Source organism: Vipera berus (genome assembly GCF_964194415.1).
Source record: "Vipera berus genome assembly, chromosome: 1".
Lineage (NCBI taxonomy): Eukaryota > Metazoa > Chordata > Lepidosauria > Squamata > Viperidae > Vipera > Vipera berus.
In genome coordinates, this window is record NC_138202.1 from 112,965,171 (window position 1) to 112,980,370 (window position 15,200).

At 38.3% G+C, this 15,200-nt stretch overlaps 1 protein-coding gene across 1 annotated transcript in view; it reads right to left on the reverse strand.

Annotated features, from left to right (window-relative positions):
• LOC308660143 (SITS-binding protein-like) overlaps positions 1 to 14,928 on the reverse strand; it is a gene marked incomplete at both ends in the record, with an annotated part of 32,497 nt that extends 17,569 nt beyond the window's left edge. Inside the window, 6 exons of the mRNA XM_081314360.1 lie at positions 1,757 to 2,025; positions 3,959 to 4,162; positions 5,214 to 5,364; positions 6,326 to 6,533; positions 9,428 to 9,599; positions 14,461 to 14,928. Of these exons, the coding sequence (XP_081170486.1) occupies positions 1,757 to 2,025; positions 3,959 to 4,162; positions 5,214 to 5,364; positions 6,326 to 6,533; positions 9,428 to 9,599; positions 14,461 to 14,928 (1,472 nt within the window). The remainder of the gene's footprint in view (positions 1 to 1,756; positions 2,026 to 3,958; positions 4,163 to 5,213; positions 5,365 to 6,325; positions 6,534 to 9,427; positions 9,600 to 14,460) is intronic.
• Positions 14,929 to 15,200: the final 272 nt, after the last annotated feature.

Here is a 15,200-nt window from a genome sequence, read left to right on the forward strand (position 1 = left end):
TTTTGCACACAGCGACAGAGGCCTAAAGCAAAATGGTTTTATAAAACCCAGCTGAAGGCCTAGGACTGGGGTGACAGTGCGCGTGCCCACAGAGAGGGCTCTGCGTGCCACCTGTGGCACACGTGCCATAGGTTCGCCACCACGGGTCTAGAATTTTGGTGGAAGAGCACTTTCCTAGACCAGGAAGGAGCTTAATTTAGAGTGTAAAAACTTCTTGAGTAAGAAAACAAAGGAAGGATCCTTATTGAGACTGTGATCAAAGCAATCTGCCTAAATCATCTAGTTCCTGGCACGGGATGCTAGATCTCCACAAAATTTCCCATCGGCAGGAACTCACAATTGTGCTAAGGGACTAAGGGTCATGACACACTGGCATTCTTTCGTTCTTCTGCTTAAAATGAGGTGAACTACCAAATGATGTTATAGTGTCTTTGCCCACAGTAGCCAATACTTTATGTACTTATTGTGAAGTGGGGATAAGTAGGGTGCTTGTTTTGCCTTCCTTTATTGGCCAGCCTGAAGGAACACATATTGTCTTAAGAATTAGCGAATAGTGATAGTGAGGATGGACAGGACAATCTGTCTGTGAAGGGTTTGAGAAGGAAAAATACAGCTGTGTGTAAGTGTCCTAGGAAAATAAATCCAGCATATTGAAATAGGACTATAACTTTGAGTCCCATGAGCATGTCTACTTTGCTTCTAAGCAAAACCAAAACAACTCTGCATTTCGCAGCTGAAATAGAGATCTTTTTCAGAGGGAAACAATTGTTATTTATGGATGTTCAAGTCATACTGTACAAATTCAGAAAAAGTTACTCAGAAATTGAGTCCACGTTGGAGGGAGGGGGGTTGGCAAAGGAGTTCCCCTACTTTTCCAATTGTAGGCTATTAGAGAAAAGGATACACTGTAAAAGGAATCACAACCCAACTGTTGAACCCATCTTGATCCCTATGTGCACTTTCACCCTCTTGGATTGTATGCTATGTCCCCTCCAAAGGAATGGGCTTTCTCCATCCCAGTGCCTTTAACATGGGATGTAAACTATGAATCTCATCATTTACTGCTCCAATGTTTGCCATCATCTTGGTACCCTAAAGGTCCTGCATCACTGTACTATATGTTTTGGGGGATAAGATGGAACTCTTTGTCATTTCCAAAATGCTGGAAAGATCATTTATTCCATGATATACTGCTTTTTCATTGCAGAAAATTAATGGGAAAGTTGTCCCTTAATAAATATGCATGATAAGTCTTTCCACTTGTAACTGATAGGGGGAAAGCATTATTATAAAAAGTAGGTGGGCTTCAGGGCTAGTCAGCGCTTTCCTTAATTCTTTCTTAAACTTTTTTCTGAAAAATAAACGAACCCAATGTTCTCAATCCCATATCGAACCTAAAAAAAGGAAGAAGAAAGAAGAAAAAAGACATCTTTGAGGACAGCCACTTCCCCCAAATTAGCGCTCTCTGCAGTGTGTGTGTTTGAGGTCATTTCCCAAATTCCCATGATACTCAGACAGACAACATATTTGGAAATGGGGGAGAGAGATCTAATTTGGGGAAGGTGATTGCAGAGAATTCTAAACCAAAGATGTAGAGCATTGACAAGTATTGTCTGTCTCCAAGAACTTTCACTTTCTTTTCTAAAGACATTGAAGAGTCACTTTGCGGCGAGATGGGTGACAAATTTAATAAATAAATAAAAGATTGGCTTGCCTTAGGACAAGAGACAGTGTGAGAATGTTTCCTGAAACCAACCTTGTAGCGCCAGTAATTATTGATGAATTTCCCAACATTGTTGCTATTGAGCCCAAAATACGAATGTACTGATCCCCACGGAGTTCCGCAGGAGGTGGGATCGCTTGTTCCATAAATATGTTGCCTTCACTACCTTCAAAAACCACATACTTTGCTCCCAGTTGTTGTTTCAGGAGCTTCACCTGGCCCAGGTACCAGAGTACTGCAGCCTGACTGGTTACATTCAGACAGGCTGAAAACTGCCCTTTCCATTTGGTGAGGAGTGGCACCTGTAACAGGGAAGGAGGACATAAGAAAGCTGTAGCAGAAGTGGAGACTAATTCCTATAAACTGATTAGCCAACAGCATGTGATTCATCTGCTAAATTGGAGGACTAAAAAGGTCAGCTTTGATTATATAATGTTAGACTTATAGAATTTATGTACGATCTGCAAGTGGGCGAATTGGGTGAACAGAGGTAAGAAACATAGCAAAGAAAAGTCAATAGATGAAAGGTGAATGAGTATGTGGTAGCATAACTGGTTTGCCAAGACAGAAAAGGTATAGTGAATAGTGTTCACCATATAAATTTTAATTTTCTTTTCCTGTTTCTTATCTCAGGCGTATTGTTTCTTTGGCTTACTGTTTCTTATTGTTTTTCTGCACACTATGTACACTGAAAGGAAATAGCATGATAGGTATATAGTTATTTAACAGCCTTTTTGTACTGCTCCAACATAAAACATTCTGGATCATCATACAACATGCTTTGTGTATGCGATGTATAAAATATTTCCATGTCAAAGTTTCCATTTTTTAATCTTTCATAAACCGCTTTGTAGTATAACTGTGGTTATCTTTTCAGGCAACCCAAGAATGCTGAAAATATGTTGAAGTCACTGCAGTCCGATCAGCACTTGTTTTCTAATTGATCAGGAAAAGAGTATTGCCCAATGAATGTCACACACACACACACACACACACACACACACACACTGACTTCCCATAGATTCTGGAGAAACAAAAGTCACTCAGAGAAGGAAACACAATACAGGTAGTCCTCAACTTAAGACCACAATTGAGCCCCAAAATTTCTGTTGCTAAGTGAGAGAGTTGTGAATTGAGTTTTGACCCATTTTACAACCGTTCTTGCCACAGTTATTAAGTGAATCGCTGCACTTGTTAAGTTAGTAGCAAGGTTGTTAAGTGGATCTGGCTTCCCCATTGACTTGGCTTGTCAGACGGTTGCAAAAAAATGATCACATGACCCCAAGACATGGCAACCATCATAAGTACGAGTCAATCGCCAAGCGTCTGGATTTTGATCACATGACTGTGGGGGAATGCTGCAATGGTTGTAAAATGTGAAAAACAGTCAGAAGTCCTTTTTTCAGTGTTGTTGTAACTTCAAATGGTTACTAAATGAACTGTTGTAAGTCAAGGACTAGCTGTAGATCACACATGTCAAACTCGCGATGTCACGTGATGTCGTGCAACGTATCGGGATGGTTTTGCCATTGCCGGCAATGGGGTGGGTGCGGCTTCTGGATTATGTGTCCAGCCCGTGGGCCGACAGTTTGACACCCCTGCTGTAGATGTTTAGGGTTTCCCCAAGGTAGTCCAGTATTTTGCAAAAAAAAAGTGGTTAATCACAGACCTAGTCACAAACACATGAGTAGAGGGATGCTGTAATATAAGTGCAAGAACTGATCAAAAGTCCCTTTTTTCATTGCCATCTTAAGTTCAAACAGTCACTAAATAAATGGTCATAAGTTGAAGATTACCTATAATGTGATTTTTTTTCCTTCTGACATTTGCTAACTCTAAAAAAAAAAAGAATTAGAAGTTCCTGCAACCTGAACTGGGGTGCTTGCATATCCCTCCATCCTGATTAAGCCATAACCTGCCTATGTCCATGCAAGCAGATAACAACAAATTTGAAAAAAAGGTAGTACAGAGGGAGCTGAGTAGGGTTAAATGCCTCCCTCTTGCCATAACACCCAAATCCCAGCAAAAGGAGAATCTGCCCAAATCAGCTGGAGTGTAGCACAATTTTTAGGACAAAACAGTACGGTAAATTGATCCAATCGCTCACCTGTTCTTTATACAAATTTTGGCTTTCATTTTCCTTTAAAATAAATCAAGCGGCCAAATAATCCTATGACATAAATGACCATTAAATGCAATGGGCCAAATAAAAGAGACAACATTAGCAAATTGTACCGAATAGTCACTGGATTCAGAATGGTGGCTCAACCAAAATTCTTCTTTCCCTTCTTGCAGGGACCTTTGGAAAATTGGTGAGTTGATGCTTGTATAAGGGGACAGAGTGATGGAAAGTTTTAGTGGTTTCATACGGAAGTAGTTCATGCTAAATCTCAGTGCATGCAGCCTTTTTCTTCTGAGCAGAGGTAAATAGATGTGATCCTGCAAGGGAATGAGAAGAGAGAACAATGAGACTGTACCTTTGTTGCAGAGGTCAAGAACTATGCTATATGGGGAGTAAGACTAATTGCTTATTATGTAAGCCATTGCTTATTAAAGAGAGCTCCAGCTGCGCACCTAAATTATGTAGCCAAGAGAGATTTTCCAGTTTCCTCATTAGTACCTCGGCATCAAAGCAGAAACCCAGGAAAGAGCACAAAAGAGATATTGTGTATAGATTGGTAGGCAAAACTTGAATAAACTCTTTGGTGGTTGTAGTTGAGGGAGCTGAGCATGCTTAGATGGACTTCTGCTTATGAGATCATAACTTTCAACAATGCTGTAATACAGTATGCTTCTATCTTGGATGTCACTGGGTGAATCTGGTCAGGGCCTAGATAGTGTGTTAATAGGAGCCTCAGAAACTGCTTGTCAGATTTATGATAGTATCTAATAATAACATCCATGTCTTCTCCAAATAGTTGTTTCAAAAGTGTAGTTTAGTCTGAAAGTATAGCCCAAGGAGTATGGTTCTCTGACCTAAAGAAACAGCACACACCTACTATATTAAATGGATTCTTTCTTTCTTTCTTTCTTTCTTTCTTTCTTTCTTTCTTTCTTTCTTTCTTTCTTTCTTTCTTTCTTTCTTTCTTTCTTTCTTTCTTTCTTTCTCTCTCTCTCTCTCTCTCTCTCTCTCTCTCTCTCTCTCTCTCTCTCTCTCTCTCTTCCTTCCTTCCTTCCTTCCTTCCTTGCTTCCTTGCTTCCTTGCTTCCTTGCTTCCTTGCTTCCTTGCTTCCTTGCTTCCTTGCTTTTTCTTTCTGTAATAATTTAAGTCTTTGCGAGGTGTTGAATCTATAACAATTACAGCTAGTAAGTATACCAATAGCTATTAAATACTGTCATAATCAAGGAAATACCCAGTGGCTTGGAAAAAGATTTGTTTGCCAAGCATTTGAAGAATGATATTTTGAACTATGATTTAATGCAGAATATTAGAATTAAAAATTGTTGAGGAATGAACTTTGTGAATGATACTTGGATTTGCTGCACATACCAAATTTCGAAGTACCATTGTAGACACTTCACTGAGAGCAATTATGCCCTCCCCAAGATTATGTGTTTGAAGCTTATTGTAGAAAAATCTCAGTCCTCGCTCCATTTGAGCAAAAGAATCAGCCATATCATAATACCTCCAGACTGGTAACCTGTTAAAAAGAAAAGTTTTGCTTGATTTAACAACAATTGAATTGCCTGGATCACAGATTTTGTGATGAGAAAAATAATTTATATATATTAGCAAGGTCCATTCAAAAAGCCTTGACAAATACTTAAACATACATTTGCCTTGCCTTCCAGCTAATAAAAGAGAGAAAGAACCCGTGGCTCAGGAAGTTAAAACACTGCCTGATATATAATCAGCCCAGGTTTGAATCTCAGATAAAGGGTATGACTAACTGATGAGAACATAAAGAGTTCGAAATGATCATCTTAGCCTCCCAAATTCTTTATTAGCAATTTGAATAATTTGCACAAATAATGAGCTGTCATAAGTTTGACTATGTCCTGTGGATAAGCCCTGAGTCGGGCCAAAACAGGAATGAAAGAGTTAATTAGCAAGGTCCATTCAAAATGGGTCAATGTCAGGCGCAAAAGATTAGGTCCATCCAAATTAAAATGGTTTATTGCTACTGACACCTAAGCATATGAATATCCTTAACTAACAGTTAGCACCTGCTAGGAGTTAATGGATTTAGGATGACTTAGCTCACTTGTGGTTATGTAGAGATTCTAAGTTGATCCCTCTTTTAATTCCACCCCCACATTCTGCCACTCCTTCCCCTACAGTCGATATGCTATACATATAGGCACAGGACTTTTTGTTGATAGAGTTCTCCTGATTTCTTTATGCTTTTCAACTATTTTAGGTTTTACATTAGTCTTTTTGTACTCTACTCAAAAGGGCAGCAAAATATGTCCCTGCATCTTTGAGAGCCATAGTGAACTTTTCAGTCTGATTTAGGATCAAGCTATATGTTTGTGACTTTTTCTCCCAGTCTGGAGCCCTTTTAATATGTAAGGACAACAACTCCCAGAATTCCTAGATTTTGGCATTAAACAAGTGCTTGAGATATCAGACAACTCTACAACATTTCACTTAATTCTTACCTAAGTATGTCTGTATCTGGCAACCTTGGTTGTTGTCTCAGAAGTCGACTTCCCAGTTCCCGATGAGCAGATGTGATATTTTGACTCACACACACAGTGTACTGCAGGGAAGCCATGTCCGTGCCAGGGGTATTTTCAAGGCAAAAATGTTTGTTTCTCTCTACTGAGAGAGAGATTGGTGTATCTGAAGCCATCATCATGGTCACTCCTTCAGTGATAATACACAGAAAAGCATTGTTCATGAATCATTAAATACTTTTTCAATATAATTTTTCTTTGCGAAAGATAAAGTTCCAAAGTAGTTTGCAATTGCTTTCTTCTGACATGTTATTTTTAGATTCCCAGTATAGTCAGCTAAGCTAGCATCTGCTGAAATAATGTTTGATGGACGCTGTGGGAAATAAGAACCGTCCCCCATCCCTCTTTGAAGATGTTGATTTTTCAAAATACGTTTTAGTTAGTATCTTAATTTGTCAACCCAGCCTAGTGCTGGGTTGTTTTGGATTACAGCTCCCTTCACATTTATTCTTGTAAATGGGAGTTCTAATACAATAGAGGACTATGGGTCTTTATGTATGAGTGTGTATACTGTATGATAAAGTCAAACAAGCCTTATACGTATGACTACATTATTTTATTTATGTTACTTATGGGTGAAATTGCATAAACATTCTGTTGTTTACAGATGGAATATTGCTAAGCACATTGGTTTGTGCTTAAATTGTAAGCCGCCCTGAGTCTTTGGAGAAGGGTGGGATATAAATGGGATTAAAATAAATAAAAATAAATAAAAATAATAGATATAATTAATTCCATAGTCTACAAACTTTGATGGAAACTCTGAGTACTTAGATCTCTTTTTAATCAATAGTCTCTCCAAACCAAACACTATATGAGAGAGGCGTTCCCTGATTTTCAGACTTGTTGACCCTGGCAATAAATTCTCTTCACAGTATGATACTCAGTTCTGAACTGTGGCAAATCTTTCTTCAGAAGCAAGCATTTCCCCTTGATCTACTAAAATGGGACAGGCCAGAGACACTAGGTTACCAGAAGTTCAGTAGTTCACACTTAGAACATTAAAAATGCTTTACAATGTAAAGTGTGGCAAATGTTTTTATTTATTTTTTATTTTTTTATTTATTTTTAATTCCATTTATATCCCGCCCTTCTCCGAAGACTGAGGGCGGCTTACAAACTTAGCAGTAGCCTTCATTCTATGTATATGCCTGCTTATTAGGGCTTTCACACACACCCCCAAGCGGCATTATTACAAAGTCAGCTTAATTGCCCCCAACAATCTGGGTCCTCATTTTACCTACCTCGGAAGGATGGAAGGCTGAGTCAACCTTGAGCCTGGTGGGATGCAAACCTGCACAAATTGCAGGCAGCTGGTGTTACTTAAGGAGGCATTAGCCCACTGCTCCACCAAGGCTCTTTTAATGCTAGTGTGCTGTTTATGCCACTTAAGATGGAAAGGAAGGGTGAGATAGGTTCTCCCTGTCTAGTCCTTTTGAAAAAGATATTTTAAGATATGGAAAGTACCTGCATCCAACAGGCTAGGACTACCCTACTCACTTTTGGACCATACTTCTGCCCTATTCTTAGATAGATTTAAAGTTATAATTCCATTCTGTACATCCCCTCTTCACATATTTGGAACCTTGTTAAAGTTTCCCTTGACAATCAGACAATTCTATGCAGAGTTACAAATCAGGGAAAAAAAACACCTTTCGTCTTTTGTTTTCTCAGCCTAACAGTATTAGGGACCGGAAAGATGTACATGCCCTGAGGAATCGAAAGCAGGCACATTCGTTCATGCATTTATTTGAATTTATATACAGGTAGTCATTGATTTATGACCACAATCAAGCACTTGCTTGTCAGAAGATGGGGATCACATGACCCTGGGACACTGCAACTGTCATAAATACATGCCAGTTGCCAAGCATCTAAATTTTGATCATGTGACCAAGGGGATGCTGTTGTAAGTGTGAAAGACGATCATAACAGTGGCAATTTTTCAGGGCTATTGTAACTTCAAATGGTCACTAAGCGAGTAGTTGTAAACCAAATACTACCTGTAGTGCCTAGCTCCCAAAACTAAGGATGAGTTACAAATCAGGGATACAATATATAAAGCTCATCTGTTAAAAAGATAACAGCCTAGTACCAATAATCAATCAGATAACTGCAACTGTGTTACCAAAAACCAAGTGAAATACTATCATTATGACTACCATTTTGACAGCTCTGTGGAAAGTCAACTTCTTGGGGTATGTGATGCATTTCATGGGGTACGTCTTCTACATCAACTGTTCTGGAGAAGGACTGTCTTTGGTCCTGCCATGCCTCTTCAATCTCATGTAAGTTTTATATCCTAAGCATAGCTGACTCAGGAATTCTGGGAGTTGAAGTCCATGAGTCATAAAAGAGCCGAGGTTGCCTACCCCTGTCCTAAGCAATCCCTCTCTTCTTGACAGCATAGGCTGGGCAGATTCCTTCCTTTTCTTAAGATAAGAACTCTTTTGAATTGAGCTTGATTCTTAGAAGCTAATTCTGAGGTGCCCTCTCAGCACATTCTCAGAGTTGTCTCAACACATCTGGAAGTCCTCATATGGGCAAAGATGGCCAACTCTCATGCACCGTTGCACAAGCAAGTAGATACCATTGTGCATAATGCACAGACTGAACTATGTTATTAGAAATATGACAAATTACTCTCAGTTCTGGGGTGGCCAATACTTAAGGTAAATAGCTGCCCATCTCCTCTTAGTCTTTCAGGAATGAAGAATAATACTTAGGACCATAATAAGATATCCCAGATAATAAAGCAGCAACACTTCCTCCCATTAATAAGGGCAAACAGTGGTAGCCAATGCTGGCCAGGCTGTTTTAGCATTGGAGCCAGAAGACTATACAAACATTTCTGGCCTCTTTCTGATAATCAGTTAGGACAACAAAGTAGTTATCCAAAATTTTGTGGTAGTCCATTTTACCCAATGCCCTGACAGCTGTTTTTAACTAAAGTTTTCAAAACTGTGTGTGCTATTGTATTTAGACACCACAATTTAGGAAATCAAATAAGACAAGAAAACTTACCGGTGGACCCCAAAAAATATCTTTCTAAGACAGAGCCAAAAGCATTTGGGCTTTTACTAAGGTTACTGATAGTGAACGGTTGGGACTTGATGTTCATACTATTCAGAGGCCAGTGCTGTCTACTGACACTGGCTCCCCCATACCAGGAGACATTTATCATGGAAAAGCAATCCTGTAAAACAAAATACAAGATTTTAAAAAATGAAATCTTGTGCTTTCTTGAATGAAGAGATTTTTTAGCACAATCAGCTTCTGAGGATGGGCTATGATCTGTCTGGGTTTGATAGAATGAACATATCATAAAAGGCATGAGGACAGCTTGCTAAACAAGGTCACATACACTGGAGGATGAAGGTCCTCTTTCCTGAAGCCTCCTGCCTTACTTCACTTGGTGAGGACACATGAAGAGGGCCACTAAATGAACAAAGAGCTGGGGCAAGGACATAAAAGTGAAGGCATTCCTGGATATTTTCTCCCAAGCCACTAAGTGCTTTAAAAAAACAACACAAAAACACTAAATTGAGCTCAGAAATTAACTGGTGATCATTGCAGCTGATGAAACTCTGGCATGATAAGATCATATTGTTTGTTCTCAGTTACAACTTTGAAGCTTTGTTTTGAAAGTCCCACATACCACAGATCGCAGTTATTCAATCAAGAGGTTACTAGAAAATGTATGTAATTGATACCGTAGTATAAGAAGTCCTCATCTTACAAACTTTTATTTAGTGATTGAAATTACAACAGCACTGAAAAAGTGACTTTTGACTATTTTTCACGCATTGATTGCGGCAGTCACGGTCACGTGATCAAAATTTGGACGTTTGGAAATTGGCATTTGTTGCGTGCCATGAGGTTGCAAATGTCTCGGGTCATGTGGTCACCTTTTGTGACCTTTTGACAAGCAATGGAGAAGCCAGATTACTAACTTAACAACTACAGTGATTAACCTAACAACTGTGGCAAGAAAGGTTGTAAAATGGGGCAAAACTCAATTCTCTTCCTTAGCAATGGAAATTTGGGGCTCAGTTGTGGTTGTGAGTCGAGGACTACCTGCATTTTTGTCCAGAAGAAATACAGCATGCTATAAAGGACACTTCAAGTCACCAAAATCCAAGTGCCATTTCTTTCAGCCCTAAATCAGAAGCATCCCCAAGTTATGGGACCGATTTTTCAAGAGGGGTGCAAATATTTCCAGAACAGATTGAACCCTACTGAGATAGGCAATAATTCCCTTTACTTGTCTGATATAAACTTCAATGTATTAGCCTTCATCCAATCTATTATCATAATTCTTTTACTACGTTATTATCTATCTGGTGATCTGTAGTTCTCCTATATCTTTCTATGCTTCAGGGAAATTATGAAGGATTTTTTTCCTTATATTTTTCAAATCAGTGAGATGGGTAGCCAAGGTGGCTGCAGAAAATTGAAGAAAAATGTAGCAACAACTAACTACCCCTCCATCCATTCACTACTTTATAGTAATGAGTATATTTAAAAACAAAAACGCACAATTGTTATCCAAATAAATCCTAAAGCAAGCTTAGAATGAGGTGGAAAAATAAGAAGCCTATTCTGTCGGGGAAGAATATCTTTGTGAAATTAGAGAATGGATTTCTTTTCTTTTTTTAACCATATTAGCTTTTGGTAAATGTAAATGTATTTTATTTTCCGTGGCTCCCTTTATGAAATGGTCTTAGTAAAGCTGAAATCCAGTTACGAACGATCTCATTGAAAATATCCTTTTAAATTAAAAATATATAATTAACAGGATTCTTTAGAATAACATGATTAAAATTATGGTATCCTTATGCAGGGTCAAAAGTTTTGCTATTACAAATTGAGAACGATATTAGAGAACTCCAAAGGATGTGATTTAGAAATGACTGCTGAAGGCAATGGTATATGGCAGTGTAAGCCAATTAAAATATAATGCGACCTGATTAATCCATCCTGCACTCCTATTATTAACAAAGATTTACCATGTTGCCATAAAAACAACAAGCAGGCAGCATATAATAATAAGTCCCTTGAAGGGGTAATTCCTGTATTTACTGCTTATTACCAGAATTATTATCTTTCACTCGATGTTACAAGATGGCTGTCAGGATTTATTTACATGGCCAAAAGTTCAATTCCTGTATTAGAAATACTTCTGTATCGATTAAGGTAATACTTTCTTCTTGAATCCTCTGCTCTCTTTAATGTAGGTCTATTAAAACTAGCACTAGATACAATCTCTTTAGCTTCGCTGGCATACAGAAATGCTGCTAGTTACAGAACTGCCATTGTTGGACTTTTTGTTTGCCTGTTATCCACAAAGTACTTCTACTGTATAGAAGGCATCAGGATGTGAAGAACGGCTTTGTCTGAGCAGATTCCATCTTCAAACCAATCCATGGTTGTTATAATATCAGTAGAAGGTTCCTGTATCTTTATGAACATGAATAATCTGGATAGTGACATCAGCTTCACACATAATTATAACTGATTCAACTCTGAGCTTACTAATAACTTTGACAAGAGGCTGGAGTTGCCTTGTTATGTCTCTGTGGTTCCTCAGGACAGAATGGGTCCAGTATACTGAGTTGAACACCTCTATTCATGCTCAACAGTGGTATTCTAAAAAGTCTCTTCCCATCAAGTCCAGCAGTTCAGTCTCACAGTGGCCAACCAATTGCACAAAGAAGCTTACTAGTTTCCCAGCAAATGGCCTTCACTCTTAACTAGGCTAATAGCTATTGATCCCCATGACTTCCATGAAATGGTCCAACCCATTTGTTAAAGCCAGTCAACCTGTAGACAGCACTACATTTTGTGGTAGTAATTTCCAAAGTTTAATTATGCACTGTGTAAAAAAAACACTTTTATCTGTCCTGATTCAACTAGGATTTTTTTAATTGGGTGACCTTAGGTCAGATCTAAATGTATGGATTTCAGAGGACTAGGTTTTTTACTACTGGAGTCATTTAAAATTGATGTTTAAATGTTAAGGGTTGTTTTACAGTTGTACTCTTTCAAAATGCTATTCAAATAGCTTAAACTATTACAAAATTATTAAAACTGCCCAAATCAGTCTCAAGCATATTTTAAGTTGGGATCCAAAGGGCTGGGAGATGAAAAGCTAGCTAGCTGGAAGTTCCTTCAGACAGTTCTGGGACTGTGGACTTCATTTCTGGGAGTTGAAATCCACAAGTCTTAAAGTTGCCAAATTTGGAGAGCCCTAGCAGAAGGTATAACAAGACCTTTTTAGAATTTATATGTGGTCTCTTGTCTTTCAAGTTACCAAGATCTGACTCTGAAAAGATTTGGCTTTATTTATCCTGCAGTTGGTGGATCTCTTAAAAAAAAAGAATTATGATTCATTGTGATGGACGAAAGTTAACCTAGCATAATCCTCTTGCTTAAAACAGAGCAAATTCATTCAACTGTTTATATTATTTCTGTTATGATTTCTTCCTTCTCTTGCTGTCTTTCCAGAATTTTGAAATGGAAAAACATTTTTCACATAGCATCAATTTTGAATTTATTTTCCAGGAATGCCTAATATATTATATTAGTAAATAATTCCCAAATGAGGCAATTTTCTGAAGCTGTGAAACTGTATGGCAATTCAGATGCCACTGTATTTCACTGTTTTCCACGGTATCTCTTTTTCCTCCTTTTCCCATAAAAGTGTTGAGAAGAAAGAAAAAAAGACAAAAGCTCTACTTAATGCCTTTTGATTGACAGTGTATACAAAGAAACCAGAAAGGGGGCAAAAACCAGAGATCAGTAGTTAATTACAAGACACATTTTCATTAAAGTTTCTTTAATTAACATTGCATTTCCATTGTCCTTAATCTCAAATATAAAATCTCTTAGCTGCAATATTCATTTTGCAAAATCTCAATCGTGAAGATATTTGTTTGGAAGGAGAGCTAATTTCTCATGGTAGACTATTTCCAATTGTGTAAGCCCATACATGCATCTGAAAACACATCTTTTCCAGCTTTGCATGTCCAAAAAACAGCACAGTTCTTACATTTCGGTTCTGGTAGAAAGACATCTGTTAGTTTTGAAATTAATCTAAAGCCTTCTCACATATTCTCTCACACGTGGACAGAGTAAATATAGCAAGGAAGGTTTCTGCTGTCATTTGGACATTTTGCTTTGGTGACCACTCATACACAGTACCTCAGGTTGTTATTTTTGACACTATTGTACATTTACATATTTGATAGAGTTATTGTAGCATCTTCTCAACAATTAAGCTATGCAAGATAGCTTGGATTCAATAATTTCATACTGATGGAGGTCACATCCACTTAATCCAAGGAAAGAGTCAACATAATTTGCTTTGTTGACAAATTTTGTGGTGCCTTCCAGACTCCTTTTGACTCCAGCCTTTGGAGAAGCTAAAAGAGCCTTCTGGGTAGGTGTGGCTGGTGCCTACACAATAACCTTTTTTGGGTGTGTGTGTGTGTTGTTGTTGTTGCAAGAACTAGAGGAGAACAGGGGAAGTTCAGTTAGCAAATGGAAGGGAAGTAAAGTGACTGCCTCATTTTTAGAAATGAAGGAACCACATTCCTTCAAGAAACGGCTCTGAGAGAATGATTTGCTTGAAGCTTCATTAAATGAAAGCATCTTCCATTAACTCACAATTCTGCACTGAAATCACTTTGGGATTTAATTATAGTATAATTGCCATTTTAAATTTCATGAGCGCCAGCTTTATATTATCCATTACCTCCTGCATCTTGAGATTTTCATAGCATTTATGCAGAAGAATCCCTCTAGATTTTTTTTTGACATATCTTTGTATGGTGGGAAGGTAGAAATAAAGATTTTCTATGTTTACAATAAAAACTAAGTTCAATGCAGCAACTGTTTGCTACTGTAGTTATCAGTCTGAAATCCAAGCTGGCCAAAAGCCTATTCTTTCTTCACATCATTACTATCTTGACATCACCACAGCTGAATTTGCCTTGTTATAAAGGTATTTAGAGAATATAATAGAAGAAAATAGAAGAAAAGCTATAATCAGTTACCTTTACTTTCACCTGGCAGTGAAGGGGAGTCCAGTTGATGTTGTAACATTCACTGTTGGGAGAAGAGTTGGAGTCCATGAAGATCTTCAGTTCAACTATAGCTTCCCAGGTGTAACAGAACTCAGACCGATTCTGCCAACATATGTTCTTTATGAAAGGTATCTCCACATCTGGGAAGCTTCGCATGTGAATCTTTAGCAAGTTTCTTTCTTCTTTCAAAGTCTGAAGGATGAGACTGTGATCTTTTCGATCCCAGATCAGACCACTGGTACTACTTCTCAGGATCCAGTTTGTGTTTGGCTGATCCACTACTTGCCAATAAATAATCCCAATGGTCATCAGAAGGAAGACCACTACCCCAAAACAGGCAATCACTCCTTTCCAGGTTTCATTCATTTCCTTTAGGCCAGAATCCCACATCACCTCTGGAATTCCACTCAGGTTGTTCCTAGGCTGATTGTAAGGCATTGTTTTAATCAGCAAAGAGACAGAAGGAGTAAAAGGAAGAAGAGAAGATTTAGCAAGGGATTTCAGGGCCCCAAGCTTTCTGTTATTGAATTTTGCAGGAAATTCTGTTCTGTCTCCCAACTCCACCCCACAGACCCTGGCTATCTATCAATAATTCCACACTATTGGTACCCAGGAAGGGGAAAAACAAAAAGAACTGGACAGAGTAACACTCCTGAAAAGTTTTCTCCATCCATTCTTCAAAAAGAGGCTTAAATCTGGGGAAGTTATTT